The sequence below is a fragment of the Lutra lutra genome, chromosome 13 (assembly GCF_902655055.1).
Source record: "Lutra lutra chromosome 13, mLutLut1.2, whole genome shotgun sequence".
NCBI lineage: Eukaryota > Metazoa > Chordata > Mammalia > Carnivora > Mustelidae > Lutra > Lutra lutra.
In genome coordinates, this window is record NC_062290.1 from 88,599,635 (window position 1) to 88,615,154 (window position 15,520).

Genomic DNA, 15,520 nt, shown 5'->3' on the forward strand with positions numbered 1-15,520 from the left:
TGATGGCAGGAAGGGGACTGTGCTGGGGTGTGGGGAGGCAGTGGGTGAGTAATGGGGAAAAGGATGGCGCTGGGTGGGCGGCTGGCAGGAGACGCTGGTGGGGACAGTTGAGCCTTGTCAGTGTCATGCACGGGAATGACAGTTAAGGAAGGCTTTGCAAACAGAGTGCATCTGATTGCTGGAAATCTAGAAGCTTCCGCTGAGTTCGGTCACTTCTGATGCTCTCTGGAAAGGGACTGCAGGGGTGAGGAGTCGTCCGGGTGAGCCGGGCACCCAGGTCCCTTGGCCTCAGCTCTGTCGCCGGGCTGACAGGTCCTGTTGTCCCCTGTTCCCAGGATCTTTATGTCGCTGAAGCTTTATCCACTCTGGAGTCATGGAGGAGCCGTTACAATCAGGTTGTGAAAGACAAGGGAGATCTCGAGCTGGAAATTATCGTCCTGAATGAGTACGTGTGTTAGGCGAGGGTGCACGGGCTGATGGAGGGAAGCGGGTGCACGGGGGCGGGGGGAAGGGGCCTGGCAGCTGAGGCGGGGGGCCCAGCGCCCTCAGGGCTGCTGGGTGGCCTTGCCCACCAGGGGCTGCACTGGGTTGAGGAACTGGCAGCCCTGGCCGGCGCTGTGGAGGGGGCTTGGCCTCTCTGCTCACAGAGGGCTGGGAACCGCTGGAAATGCCCCTGTCTTCTCTCTGTTGTCTGCCCAGTGACAGCAGTTGGTAGGTCAGAGTAGGGGGCAAAGGTGGCCTCCAGTTGTAGGGGACTGAACTCACACCTTTCTCACCACTGGGGACCAGGGACCATTCAGACATTCTCAGTGTCCCCTACAATCATGTACTCATTATTTGAAAAGTATTTCTGGAGCATCTGCTCTGTACCAGGCTGTGTGCTGGTCTTGGGGGTCACCACAGAGACAAGACAAACACATTCCCTGCCCTCACGGAGTGAACCCTGCCCTCTGATTGAGAACACCAGGCCACAGAGACCCAGCCACCCGGGGCTGTGGGCCAGTCACAGGGGGAGCTCATTGAAGTGTCTTTTGCTGGATGCAACTCAGTTATGCAAACATTCTGAGAACCTGCTGTTGTGTCGGGCCCTCTGTCAGCTGCCACCCTCCTAGGGTTCTCTGTCCAGTAGGAGAAGACAGATAACGAAGGTAGAAGGATCCACGGTACGGAGGGGAGGGATTGGGGAAGAGATGCTCTGAGGAGGGAAGTCTGCGCTGGGTTTCTAAGAGTGAGGAGGAATTTGCCAGCTCGAGCGTGACCTGTGTGCTCGGGCCTGCTCTGTGCTAGCACGTATTCGCTGAACTAACCGTGACTGATCGTTCCTGAGAGCACACAAGGTTCTGTGTGTCAAGGTTCTGTGTGAGGCCTGTGGTCACGATAAGCATCTGCAAGCCCAAATGCTCCCGTGGGGCCACGGTCTCTGCTGCCGGATCACAGCCCTGCTGAGTGACTGGGGGGTTGGGGAAGGGAGTGAGGGCACATGAGCACATGGCTTCTTTCCCTTCCCATCTGTGCCAAGGGAACGTTCATACACGTGAACAAGGGAGAGGAATGTTGGGGGGTGTCCCTGACCACCCAGCCTGGGAGTTCTGTCCTAACTTAAAGACCTGCTGGGCTGAGAGATCCAAGGGGGCCCCATGGAGAGCTGGGAAGGGATGCGTCTCTGGTTCTTGTCTTCACGTGGTGTCTTGGCCTCATGGGAGGATCAGAACACAGAAGGCTTCTGGACAGGGTGGTATGGGAGACAGATGTAAAGGCTGAAAGAAGGGGATTGGTATGTGGGACTGCCACAGCGGCAGTCCCAGGCCAGAAACAGGGCAGCGGAGTGGAGAGTCAGGAATAGACAGGGCACCACGAAGTGGCACTGGGGAGGAACACTTGACCCCACTTCACACAAAGACCCAGGCTTCTCAGAACCCACGTAACACTTTTCTTTGTCTGCTTGCTCTCTGCGACCTACTAGCCGGGTGACAGATCTTGTAAACCAACAACAAACGTTGGAGGAGAAGATGCGGGAAGATCGGGACAGCCTGGTGGAGAGATTACACCGGCAGACGGCCGAGTACTCCGCATTCAAGCTAGAGAACGAGAGGCTGAAGGTCTGTAGTGAGAGCGGTGCCCGCACCACGGGTGGAGGGCAGTGGGGCCCCTGATGGAGCACTCCGGACGGACTCCCAGAAATGACTCAGGGGTCTTCGGAAGGCCTGGGGGCAGCGACATGAGTAGGAGGGTTTGCACTGGAGTCAGAAAGGCCTGGATTCGGGGCGCCTGGGTGGCTTAGCCGGTTAGGCGTCTGCCTTCAGCTCAGGTCATGATCTTGGGGTCCTGGGATCGAGCCCCATGTCGGACCCTCTGATCCCTGAGGAGTCTGCTTCTCCCTCTCCCTCTCAAGTAAATAAATAAAATCTTTAAAATAAATACATAAATAAAGGCCTGGATCGAGTTCTGACCACCTTTCACTAGCGGCTGGCCCTGGGTAGATAGTTTATCCTCTGTCACTGTGGTTTCTTAGTGGGAGGAAGGGAGGCTCTGATGAGAATGCGGTAATGTGTGTGAGACGCTTAACATGGACACCCAGCCCGTGTGCGTGCAACACAGCCGACTGGAGGTGGGCACTGACTCCTGGGGGGCTGCTGTCCCCTTGACGTGCATCCATTTCTCTAACCTCCCAACCTCCTGATAGTGAGTCTCTACTTTATAGAATAAGGAAACAGACTTAGAGACGGGTCACGTTTGTTGCCGAGATTGTGCCCGGGAAGTGTTGGCGTTAAGATCTGGAGCCCAGTCTTGTTCTGGAGCTCCTGGTCTAGACCACTTGCTCTACAGCCTTTCATGTTTCAGAGCCAGGCTGGGTCTTTTTAACGGATCTGGACAGTCCAGTCTAGGTTTATTTATTTTTAAGGGGCGCTTGGTGGCTTAGCTGGTTAAGCATCTGCCTTCGGCTCTGGTCATGATCCCAGGGTCCTGTGATCGAGCCCCACATTGGGCTTCCTGCTCAGCAGGGAGCCTGCTTCTCCCTCTGCCTGTCATTCTCCCTGCTTATGTTCTCTCTCTCTCTCTGTGTCAAATAAGATCTTTTAAAAAAAAATTATTTTTAAGAAATTTCTACATCCAGCATGGGACTTTGAACTCACAACTCCGAGATCAAGAGCTTCATGCTCTACTGACAGAGACAGCCAGGCGCCCCTTGGTTTATTCCTTTTTACTGATTTATTTGTTAAGTATGACATAGGGAGAGGTACAACATTCTAGAATTTTCATGAAGTGGACACATTTTGTTCATCACCCACCCTGATCCAAACCTTACTAGCATCGCCTGACCTCACCCACTTACAAATAACATGTGCAAAGGTGACTGTCCTCCTGACTTCAGTCCACACAGAATTTCTTACCTGTTTTTGAATTCCGTGCCTGGCTTTCATTCAGCCTTCTGTCTGTAAATGATCCGTGTTGTGCGGCAGGTCTGTCTGTAAACGATCCGTGCTGTGTGGCAGGTCTCAGTGTCCGTGCTGTCCGGCCTGGCGCTGTAGGACCCCAGCACGCTACATTTATCCCCCCGTCAATGGACATTTGACTTGTACAGTATCTTCGTACATGTTTGGGCATACCTATTTGGGATATTTTCGCAAGTTAGAATTGCAGGTCATCAGACGGTGAGCCTAATTCAGCTTTGGTAGATGTTGCCGTAGAATAGGCAGGTATACAAAGTTACATTCCCACCCAGGGTATGATGCGAGAGGTAACAGTTGCTCCGCGTCTCCTCCTGTCTCCTGGGGGTATTGTCAGTCCTTCTCATTGGAGTCATTATGGTGGGAGGGGTGGCCGCTCCTCTGCTGTAGTGAGGTTGCTGGGAAATGAAAGGCAGACTCTATGCCTAACAAGTGGCTGGGGGATTCGTTACAGCATGTGTGTCTGTGGCACATAATACAGTGTGGCTGTTGAAAATGGTGTCTCTGGACATGTATTGTTTTAGATCGTGTTCTCCAGGAACAGTGGAAAATATTACAGAACTGTGATACAGAAGTGGTGCTCTTTGGGAACTCCAGATACATATCTGTCCAGGGTTTTTCCCCCTAATACGAATAGAGATACTGAAACACGTACACACCCATTATTCTGCAACTTACTTTTCTCACTCACCCATACATCATGGCTATCTTTATCTGCTTTTTTTTTTTTTTTTTTTAGCTTTATCTCTTTCAAATGACTGCACATTATTTTATTGTATTGACATACCATGATTTCTTTCGTCCCATCTACGAAAGTGAACATTGAGGCTGTAGGAAGACATCTATCGACTTGAGAAGTAGGGCAGGGAATTGTTACTTGCAAAGCAGTAAACACAATCCCATTTTTGTTGAAAAAAAAAACAATAATAAAGTATCTGCTCAGCTAGGACAGCCATAAGGCAAGGCATCAGGCATCATTGGTCTTACCTCCATTGTCTTTTTTCTTTTTTTTTTTTTTTTTAAGATTTATTTATTTATTTTAGAGAGAACACGAGCAGGGGGAGGGGCAGAAGGAGAGGGAGAGAGAGAATCCCAAGCAGATTCCCCACTGAGCAGGGAGCCTGACTTAGGGCTCCATCCCACGACCACGAGATCATGACCTAAGCCAAAACCAAGAGTCAGATGCTTAACAGACTGAGCCACCCAGTTGCCCTCCACCTCCATTTTCTTTCATGGTCCTATATTGCTTTTGTAGTAAGGACAAGAAAACATAGGAGTTGTTTATTTGCATCTACAGCTGACCCTTGACACCCGCCTTTGAACAGTGTGAGTCCACTTATATGTGGATTTTTTTTTTTATAAATACAGTCTAGTACTGTAAATGTATTTTTTCTTATGATTTGCCTAACATTTTCTTTGCTTTAGCTTCCTTTTTTTTTGTTTTAAAGATTTTATTTATTTGACACAGAGTACAGGCAGGGGGAACAGCAGGTGTAGGGAGAGGGAGAAGCAGGCTCCCCACCGAGCAGGGAACTAGATGCGAGGCTCGATCCCGGGACTCTGAGATCATGACCTGAGCCGAAGGCAGACACTTAACCAACTGAGCCACGCAGGCGTCCCTTTAGCTTACGTGTTCTAAGAGTACAGTATGTGATCCATAGAGCACACAAAATATGTGTTAATCAACTATACGTGTTATTGGTAAGGCTTCTGGCCAACAGTGGGCTGTTAGTATTAAGTTCTGAGGGAGTCAAAGTTACAGGTGCGTGTTCGCTCGTGGGGGAGGTTGGTGGCCCTCCTTTCATTGTTCCCGGGTCAGTTCTGAGGCTGCCCGGACACCTGTCTGAGGACAACTGCTGGTGTGGGTTTGAGTAGGCGCTTTTCTTTTTTTTTTTTTTTTTTTTTAAAGATTTTATTTATTTGTCAGAGAGAGAGGGAGAGAGAGCGAGCACAGGTGGACAGAATGGCAGGCAGAGGCAGAGGGAGAAGCAGGCTCCCCGCCAAGCAAGGAGCCTGATGCGGGACTCGATCCCAGGACACTGGGATCATGACCTGAGCCGAAGGCAGCTGCTTAACCAACTGAGCCACCCAGGCGTCCCTAGTAGGCGCTTTTCCCTTGACCGGCCCCTCGGAGTGAGGGGTGGGGGTGGGATAGCTACCCGCTCTGGGGACCTTCCTGTGGCTGACTCAGTAGCCACCCCTTCCAGGCCAGCTTCGCCCCGATGGAGGACAAGCTCAACCAGGCGCACATCGAGGTGCAGCAGCTGAAGGTATCGGTAAAGAACTATGAAGGGATGATTGACAACTATAAGAGTCAGGTAGGCGGCTGCCCAGGACGTTACCCTCTCCTAGGAAGGGTTGGGCTGTAAAGGTGTGTCTCACAGAAACTGGGTGCAATGCTTTGCTGGCCCCCAGGTGATGAAGACCAGATTGGAGGCTGATGAAGTGGCTGCCCAGCTGGAACGCTGTGACAAAGAGAACAAGATCCTTAAAGATGAGATGAACAAAGAGATCGAAGCGGTACTGCTCCCCTCGCTTGCTCTCTTCCCCCACCCAATCCCATGTCTGTCCCCCTCAGCTGCCTGTGAGTCTCCCTGATTTGGACCAGCAAGATAGACGAGTTTTCTCATTGCTGGGCTCGTCCCCACTACCGTGCCCGTGCTCTCTCTCTCTCTCTCTCTCTCTCTCTCTGCTGCCTTATTCCTTTTCCTCCTGTTTTTTTCTTACTCCGGTTTCCTTAAAATATCTCCTGCTTACAGCATCCAAGTGGATTCAGATGCTCAGATCTGCCAGGTCTTATAGGCATTTCCTATTTTGTTCTGCGTCAACCCAAAGATGTGCCTCCCATCCCCTCCTGCTTTTCCCCAGAAAGCCTTATTCTCCAGATAGAGGGGTTATCTTAATACTAACCTAGGAGAAGGGCTGAGTGCAAGCCCAGCCACTCATGTGTTACAAAGCCTTGGGCAAATCCTTGCCCCATCCGGTCCTCAGCCTCCTTGTTAATACAGGGATGGACTAAATCATAGAGTTCCGACCTTCTACTCCGAGCTGTAGCATTGGGATTGCCTTCTTGTGGGCTTTGGAGTTGGACTGGACCTTCATCCTGGCTCTGTCCGTTTCCTGCTGGGCAACCTTAGGGAAATGACTTCGTTCCTTTGATCCTTGTGTTGGGACAACAGCTCCCACTTTATAGGTCATTGCAAGAATTAATTGAGAGAGCCTTTAGCACAGGGCCTGGGTCCTGGGGTTTGCTATGTGGTTGCCATTGTTATTCAATGACTAAAGGAGTGGCAGGCTCCGAAAGCCATTTGGGGGTCAAGTGTGTCCCTCAGAGAACAGCTGGGACACCCTCAGTGGACTTTGGGGAGGGCGGGCCCTCTTTAGGGGACTGAGGGTGGCCCTGCCCTAATCCCAAAGGACTCTGCCTGACCCCACCCACCCGCAGCGGGACCCTTCCCAATGGAGGGCTTTTCTCTCCCCCACTCCAGGCCCGTAGGCAGTTCCAGTCCCAACTGGCTGACCTGCAGCAGCTGCCGGACATCCTTAAGATCACAGAGGCCAAGCTGGCAGAGTGCCAAGACCAGCTGCAGGGCTATGAGAGGAAAAACATCGACCTCACAGCCATCATATCAGACCTTCGCAGCCGGGTAAGGGACTGGCAGAAAGGGTCCCACGAACTGGCGCGAGCAGGGTCCCGCTTACCGAGATGAGCTGCACGCCCCCCCCAAGGGAGGACCACTTCCTTTTTCTTGGCTGCCGCTTTCTGAAAGGAGTGAGCTATCATCAGTGCTGTGAAATAAAAGTCTGGTGTGCCAAATGCCTTGTGTTTGCACAAAGTGATTTTAGTTCTAGGAGCCTTCACTCTCCTGGGTTGCCGCCCCGCCCCCCCCCCACCAAGTGTCCACCTTCCTCTTCTCGGTAGCTGTGCTCGACCACGCCCCCAGGGGAGACTCCGCCTCCCACCCCGCCCTCTTGTGTGCTCTTTTCCACCTTTCTCTTGCTTCAACTGCCTTTCACTCCTCTTACCAGACCCACTGCCTGAGGTTCTGACCCGAAAGAGGGCTCCCTTCCTCCCAGAAGCAGTCTGTCCCTGGGTGACTAGAATCCTGCCTATGGTCTAAGAGACTATGTGCCTTTCCTTTGCAGGGCAAGGCCCTTCCCCTCTCTTGACCTGCTACTTCGTAATAATAAAAGTAGCTGTCCTTTCTTGAAAACAGTTTGTGCTCCGGTATTGTCTTACGTAATTCTCCCAGAAACTTGAAGATGTAGATACTGTTTTCTCTCATTTTCCAGAAAGCAGTCCAAGGCATAGGGGCATAATTTCCTGAGGTCATAGAGTTGATGCTTATTAAACAGGGTTTGGAACCCAGCCAGCTCCATCTGCTTCCCGAGCCCGTGTTCTCAGTCCTCTTCAGTTGCCTGCCCTCTCTTGAGCCTGAGAATTCTGAGGGCCTTTCGAGCCTGGCATCTGAGGCTTTCGCTTACGGCAGCCCTCTGAAGAACCAATCAAACTCGCCAACCTGAAAGACTTGCTAGGTTTCCTGTTGCCTTGCACGTCCTTGGCCCCATTCAAAGGGAAAATGAGATCAGCGGTGCTCCGTGGCACGTCGTGTGGGCCAGTTAAACCTGCCATCTGCTTCCGCCTTCTCATGTGTGCCCCGGATCCCACTGAGTGGCTTCTGATCAAGAAACTGTCACCGTGATTCATCGGGATCAAACCGGGCTTCTCTCCGTGTGGAGCAAGCCTTCACGGGAGTTGGGCCTAACCTGTCCCTCCTCTCCTCTCTCCTCCAGGTTGTGCGTGGAGACTTGGGATGCCTGCTGAGGGCGGCACGCCCCTCTCCTGGGTGTGGATGACAGGTCCTAGTGGGAAGGGAGGGCTGCACCGGGAAGTTCCTTCATAAACAGGTCTGTGTTCCTGTCATTTTAGATCGAACATCAGGGGGACAAGCTGGAGATGGCAAGAGAGAAACACCAGTCTTCCCAGAAGGAAAATAAACAGCTGAGTCTGAAGGTGGATGAACTGGAGAGGTTAGAGGCTCTTGGTCCCATCTCTGTCCTCTTCCTAGGACCTGAGACTTTCAGCCACTTAGCTGCTTTGGGCTTTGTGTGCAGAAGTGTTTGAGGGACTCAAGGCCCTGGAAGGTGCAGGGCAGACCTCAGAGGAAAAGCTGCTTCCATTACAGTGGTAAGCGTTATGGGAGAGAGGAAGGCGGTCTCTTGACTAGGGGACGCTCCAGGAGAGAGGGGTCAAGTTCAGACCACCCACAGGCTCCATGTACCAGAAAGGCACACTTCACCCAGCAAACCAGTAGGACCAGTATGCGGCTACTGGGGGGCATCCCCTCGCCCCCCATCCTCCTTCCCCAAGACCTTTCTGATCTGATTCTTCTGTTACCTGCGGACTGTTGGAGGCAGTTAGGGGAAGAGTACGGTTTTTGGAGTCAGAAGGCATGGAATTGAGTCTCAGCTTGGCCCCTTAACCTGTCTGGTGATCTTTTTTTTTTTTTTTTTTTTAAGATTTTATTTATTTATTTGACAGAGAGAGATCACAAGTAGACGGAGAGGCAGGCAGAGAGAGAGAGAGGGAAGCAGGCTTCTTGCTGAGCAGAGAGCCCGATGTGGGACTCGATCCCAGGACCCTGAGATCATGACCTGAGCCGAAGGCAGCGGCTTAACCCACTGAGCCACCCAGGCGCCCCCCTGTCTGGTGATCTTGAGCAAATCCTTGAACCCTTTTGAATCTCTGTTGACTCATCTTGAGAAAGGGATCAAGGGAGGGATAAGAATCTAGCTCATGAGATTACTGTAAGTCTTCCATGAGGCCTTCCTCAAAGGCCTTAACACATTATCTGGCATAGAGAAGTGCACTGTGTTAATGTGTTGCTATATTATAGTTGCTATTATTTCCCTCGCTCCCCCGCTCCGCTTTTTTTAAAGTAGGCTCTGTGCCCAGCATGGGGCTTGAACTCACAACCCTGAGATCAAGAGTCACACACACTACCGAGGGAGTTGGCCAGGTGCCCCTACTATTATCCCAATTTTAAATATGAGGAAACAGCATGGAGAGAGGTGAAGTGACTTGCCCAAGGTGACACAGCTGGTATCTGACAAAGCTGTCCGTAGGCCTCTAACTGTCCTCCTCCGGAGCTTTTAGCATCTGTAAAATGAGGGCTAGAGCCTTAGTTTCAGAGCTGAAAGGCCTGCCCTGGACTGCCCAGGTGGCTCATGCAGTCTGCATGTGGGGACTTAGGCCAGCGGGTCTCCTGTGCTCTGCTCTGCTGGCCGCCAGTATGCAGCTGGACCAACAGGACTTACAGAGCTTGCAACTGGAAGATATTCCGGGAGTGCCGTGGGGACCACGTGTGCATATCAGAATGGTCACTGCAGCCTGTGGCGGCTCACATCCGCGGTAGGGCGGTCCAGCTGAAGTCCCTTTGCTGAGGGGGCAGCCGCGAAGAGAAGCCGAGGGCATAGGTTTTAGTGACAAACCTGCCCCCTGTGCTGACCCTGGGCCAATGACGTTAGCTCTCAGTGCCTCAGTTTCTTTATCTGTAGAGTGGGGATAACGGCAACCGTGATTTTGTTGTTTGTTTTTTTGTTCTGTTTTACAAGTGGCAATTTTATTTGTCCTCTATACATTTTTTTTAAGGTTAAAATTTTAATTATAAAGGAATATATTTTAATCTTATTCTAGAAACTTCCTTCTCTCCTAACCATTCTCCCACATGCATAAGAAACAAACTAATTGCATTTGTGAAACATTGTATAACTTCTAAATTTTAAGTTCAATACAAGGAGCCATGTTATGTGTGCTAACAGGCACGCTCGCCCGCCCGCTCTTCATCTGGCTGTCTCGGCTGCTCAGCTCCCTGCCGTCTTGCTGATCAGCAGTTTCCTTTGGTTTATTCCTCTGGTTCCTTGGAGATTCTTGGCGTGATGAGAGCCCCGGTCCAGGGGTGACTGGCAGCCCCCTGGTGGGGTGGAACAGGACAGGAAGGGATATAAGCAGGATCTGATTAAGTGCTTTCACCTAGGAAACTGGAGGCGACCAGCGCCCAGAATATCGAGTTCCTACAGGTGATTGCCAAGAGGGAGGAGGCAATCCACCAGTCCCAGCTCCGGCTAGAGGAGAAAACACGGGAGTGTGGGACCCTGGCCAGGCAGTTGGAGAGCGCCATTGAAGATGCTAGGAGGCAGGTCAGTCTCGATTGCTTTACTAACTAGCTCTGTGACCTTGGGCAAATCAGTTGACCTCGCTGGGCCTATTTCCCCATCTAAAAAATGGGCACACAGTAGTGGCACCTGCCTCGTGAATTCGTTGTAAGGATCAAATGAGCAATTACTATAAAGGATTTGGCCCTTTATTCACGATGGCTTTTTCAGTTCAATTGGGACTTATTAAAAACTCCCAAGCCTGCATGGGACTCAGCCGGGTTTACCATAGCTCGGGTGATGACTCATGGAGCATGGGGAAGGGGCAGGTAGAGTGGGCTGCAGAAGTCCCCGTAGTTAGCTCCTGCCCCGGGGCTCCTGGGAACCATCCACAGCAATGTGCAAGGGCCGTCCGTGAGACCAGAGTGGGAGTGGCCCAGGCTTCACGGCCCATGGCTGCCCAGGTCAGGTAGGCCAGCCACACCTCCGTGTCTTCCGGGCAGGTGGAACAAACCAAGGAGCACGCAGTCTCCAAGGAGCGAGCCGCCCAGAGCAAAATCCTGGATCTTGAGACCCAGCTAAGCAGGACCAAAACTGAACTCAGCCAGCTGCGGCGGAGCCGGGATGATGTGAGTCAGGCTGGAGGGTAGAGGGCAGGAGAGAAGGGAGTGGATTGAGATTTTAGCTTCCGGGGGCCAGCAGGGCAGGGTGTTTTTATGACTATGACACGGTTTTATTTTTCTCATACCACTTTCCCATCCCTTCAGGATTTTCCAGGCAGATCCCTTTTTTTTCTTAACCGCTTTGTTAGATATCATTTACATACCATAAAAGTCACTCATTTAAACTGTACAATTTGGGGTGCCTGGGTGGCTCAGTGGGTTAAGCCTCTGCCTTTGGCTCAGGTCATGATCTCAGGGTCCTGGGATCGAGCCCCACATTGGGCTCTCTGCTCGGCAGGGAGCCTGCTTCCCCCCCTGCTCCCCCGCCTCTGCCTACTTGTGATCTCTGTCAAATAAATAAAATCTTAAAAAAAAATAAACTTAACAATTCAGTGGTTTTTAGTATATTCACAGAGGTGTGCCATTACTGCCACAAGTTTAGAATATTTTCAGAAAGAAACCCCATAGCCAACAGCAGTCACTCCCAGCTCCCCCCTCAGCGCGCCCTCAGTCCCTGGCAACGAGTGATCAAGACTCTGTTCTGGACATTTCACACACTTGGCCCGTACACCCATTCTTCCTCCTAGGCTGACCGTCGCTACCAGAGCCGGCTCCAGGACCTCAAAGATCGCCTGGAGCAGTCAGAGAGCACCAATCGCAGCATGCAGAACTATGTCCAGTTCCTCAAGTCATCCTATGCCAACGTGTTCGGGGACAGTCCCTATACTACCTACCTGACCAGCTCTCCCATCCGCTCCCGATCTCCTCCTGCCTAAGGCTGCCGGTCTTGGGCCAGGAGCCCGGATTGATGCCATGGGAACTGCGGAGGGGCCAAGCCATAGCCGGAAAGTCTATTGCTTTCCTCTCGCTTCCACTGACGGAAGCGTGGTCAGGATCTTGTCTGAGCTATTGGCTCCAGTAAAGTCCCTAAAGCAGCGGGGCGGAGGAGCGGGGGGCAGGAAGGATTTAGTTTTCGCTCCTCTGACAGAGTCACCTGATGGAAATTTTTTAATAACTTTGACAAGCCTTAAATCTACTAATCTTAGGGTACCAGATTTTAACTCACCATGACTTTGCTCCTTCCTTCCCTGAGAAAATGATCTGGACTTTTTCTTCCAGTTCCTTCACAGCCCTCCTCTTTTGAGGAATCTCTCTCTTGGGTTTTCTCTTCCCTGAACCAGCAGGAGCTATCAGCCCGAGGTCCTCACCACCCCTCCTGGGCTGTGAGCACATTCACTTGCTGTTTTCTGTCATGGGTTCAGTGTTTGCCCCAGTGCCACCCCCCCATGCCCTGTGGAAACCTCAGGTTCAAGTGTCCATGAGGCCGCTTGCCCCCACGCACTTCACAACAGACACTGAAGGGCCCATGTCCAGTGGCCTCTTCAAAGTGTAATCCCAGTCTCACTGATTTTTGTTTCTCTTTGCCAGGTTTGTATCTGTGGAATGCATTTATTCTGGAAATGTGTGTGTTACTTTACAAGAAGCTTTTATAATCAATATTTAAGGCTCCATTGGATGATTTCCTTTACTCACCCCTTCCCTTTTCTAAAAATGATCAAGGAAAATGCTGCAGGAGAGCCAGTAAACAAGTGCTTGGTGCCTGGGACACGAGGCTTCTCATTTTATTTTGGCCCAGGTTGGTTCTTCCTTGTGCACCTTCTTCACATCATAATCCTGTGAGATGACTGGAGGAAACAGTTTGTCAGGCACTGCTCAGTGTCCAATGGGATGGATAGGATGAAGATAGGATGTGTATATGTTACTATTTTTAAAATATTAGTCTGGTTTTCTTTTTATAAAGATCTTATTTTGGGGGGTGCCTAGGTGGCTCAGAAGGTTAAGTGTCTGTCTTCAGCTGGGGTCATGATCCCAGGGGGCTGGGACGTCAGGCTTTCTGCTCAGCAGGGAGCCTGCTTCTCCCTCTCCCTCTGCCTGCTTGTGTTCTTTCTTTCTCAAATAAATAAATAAAATCTTTTTTTAAAAATTATTTTTTTAAAGATTTATTTTTCAGTAATCTTGTACACCCATTGTAGGGCTTGAACTCACAACCCTGAGATCGAGAGCTGCATGCTCTACCAACTGAGCCAGCTAGGCACCCCTGTTAGCTGGTTTCTGAATGACAAGATTATGGGCTATTTTTATGCTCTTCACATTTTCCTGTATTTAAAAGAACAACACATTCTTTAGGGAGGTGAATGAATGGGGTACTGTGCTGAACCCTAACCTTTCTGTTTTAGCTGTTACTAGCCTTCTGGGTGAGCCAGTCTTGTCCTGTCTACTCTAACCCAAGGACAAAACTCTAGAGAATTCCCCTGTGTCCTCAAAAACAATGGGCCCACACAGTCGTCAAGATTCAGTAAATCTCCTTCCCTCTCAAATTTTTGGACATTTTGGAGTTTCCAGCTTTTAATTTTGCCAAGGGAGATCATTTGAAAAACAAGCAACAGCTATCAATGCCACAATACCCAGCCTGTTTTCATAGCCTTAATGATAAATGGACTAGAACGTAACAATGTATAGAAAGATCTTCCAAGAAAGAACAGTTGGGGGCAACCCTCTTGGGTCCCCTCCCTCTTTGGGAGCTTTGTACTATCACTCAATAAACTTTACTTTGCTGCCCACCAAAAAAAAAATAAAAATAAAAAAAATAATAAATAAATATATATATATATATATATATATATATGGTCAGAAACGTACACTAATGTGGTACACATCTGCACAGATCATTTGTATTTTTGTCAAACTAATGAAAACTTCCTCCGTGCAGGGCACTGCTATTTACAATGCTGGTGAGAAACACCTCTGTTGGGGCGCCTGGGTGGCTCAGTGGGTTAAGCATCTGCCTTCTGCTCAGGTCATGATCTCAGGGTCATGGGATTGAGCCCCGAATCAGGCTCCCTACTCACCAAGGAGCCTGCCTCCCACTCCCCTCTGCCTGCCTCTCTGCCTACTTGTGATCTTTGTCAAATAAAATCTTTTTTAAAAAAGAGAAACACCTCTTTTGGAGTCTATTGCTGGGACTCTCTCAACAATGTTCTATTTTTTTTCTTTGTATTTTGTTACGAACTGTTCAGAGAGCTTGTTAAAAAAAAATCAAAAAATGAAAATGTTTCAAACTCCAGAGAGTTTTCTTTTCCACCTCGAACTGAGATCCCACAGAAATGGGCAAAAGAAGCCCAAAGTTAAAAAGTCCCAGTTAAAAGCTGGTTCCCAGCAATGGTAAATCCTATCTGATATATTGAGATAGAACTCACATACCTTAAAATTCACCCTTTGAAAGTGTATAATTCAGTCATTTCCAGTATATTCACAAAGTTGTGCAACCATAAGCTTTATCCAGTTCTAGAACATTTTCATCACCCCAAATGAAGCCCATACCCCTTAGCAGCCACTCCCCCTTTCCCCTCCCCACAGCCCCTGTCAATCACAAAGCCTCTAAGGATGTTTGTTATTCTGGACATTTAAAAATGAAATAAAATACTGTGACCAGTGTTTTTTTTTTTTTTTAAAGATTTTATTTATTTATTTGACAGAGATCACAAGTAGGCAGAGAGGCAGGCATAGAGAGAGGAAGGGAAGCAGGCTCCCTGCTGAGCAGAAAGCCCGATGCGGGCCTCGATCCCAGGACCCTGAGATCATGACCTGAGCCGAAGGCAGCGGCTTAACCCACTGAGCCACCCAGGCGCCCCATGTGACCAGTGTTTTCACTTAGAATAATGTTTTCCACGATTCATCCATGTTGTAGCGTGCAACCGCACTTCATTTTATGGCCAGATGATACTCCATTGCTTGAACACACTCCAATTTATTTACTCATCAGTTGATGGACATTTGTGTTTCTACTTTTTAGCTACTATGGGTAACGCTGCTACGAACATTCTACGAGTTTTTATGTGGATGCATATTTCATTTCTTTGTGTGTATATATACATAGAAGTAGTGCTGGGTCAATGGTAACGCTAACCTTTTGAGGAACTGCCAGGCTGTCTTCCACAGGAGTTGCCCCATTTTAGAGCCAGCGATGTTCCAATTTCTCCACATCCTCATCAAAACATGCTGAGTTTTCTGCAATCCAGAGACTCCAGCTTTCAGAAGATGCTGTTCCCAGCTCCAAGCAAGAGAGGTGGCCTCGGGGGAGGCGGGTTGGGGGGGTCAAACCCTATGCGCAAGCGCAACGACGAGCGGGCTCGGCGCCGGAGGCGGGGCTACGCAGCCGTTAGGGGCGGGGTTGCGCTGCGCGGCTCCGTGCGC

At 50.1% G+C, this 15,520-nt stretch overlaps 1 protein-coding gene across 1 annotated transcript in view; it reads left to right on the forward strand.

Annotated features, from left to right (window-relative positions):
* The window catches only part of ODF2 (outer dense fiber of sperm tails 2), a 34,539-nt gene extending 22,266 nt beyond the window's left edge, over window positions 1-12,273 (forward strand). The window contains 9 exon segments of the mRNA XM_047701302.1: window positions 336-445; window positions 1,964-2,099; window positions 5,657-5,767; window positions 5,865-5,969; window positions 6,938-7,096; window positions 8,380-8,480; window positions 10,487-10,649; window positions 11,108-11,233; window positions 11,854-12,273. Of these exon segments, the coding sequence (XP_047557258.1) occupies window positions 336-445; window positions 1,964-2,099; window positions 5,657-5,767; window positions 5,865-5,969; window positions 6,938-7,096; window positions 8,380-8,480; window positions 10,487-10,649; window positions 11,108-11,233; window positions 11,854-12,042 (1,200 nt within the window). The 3' untranslated portion in view covers window positions 12,043-12,273.
* The last annotated feature ends 3,247 nt before the right edge of the window (window positions 12,274-15,520 follow it).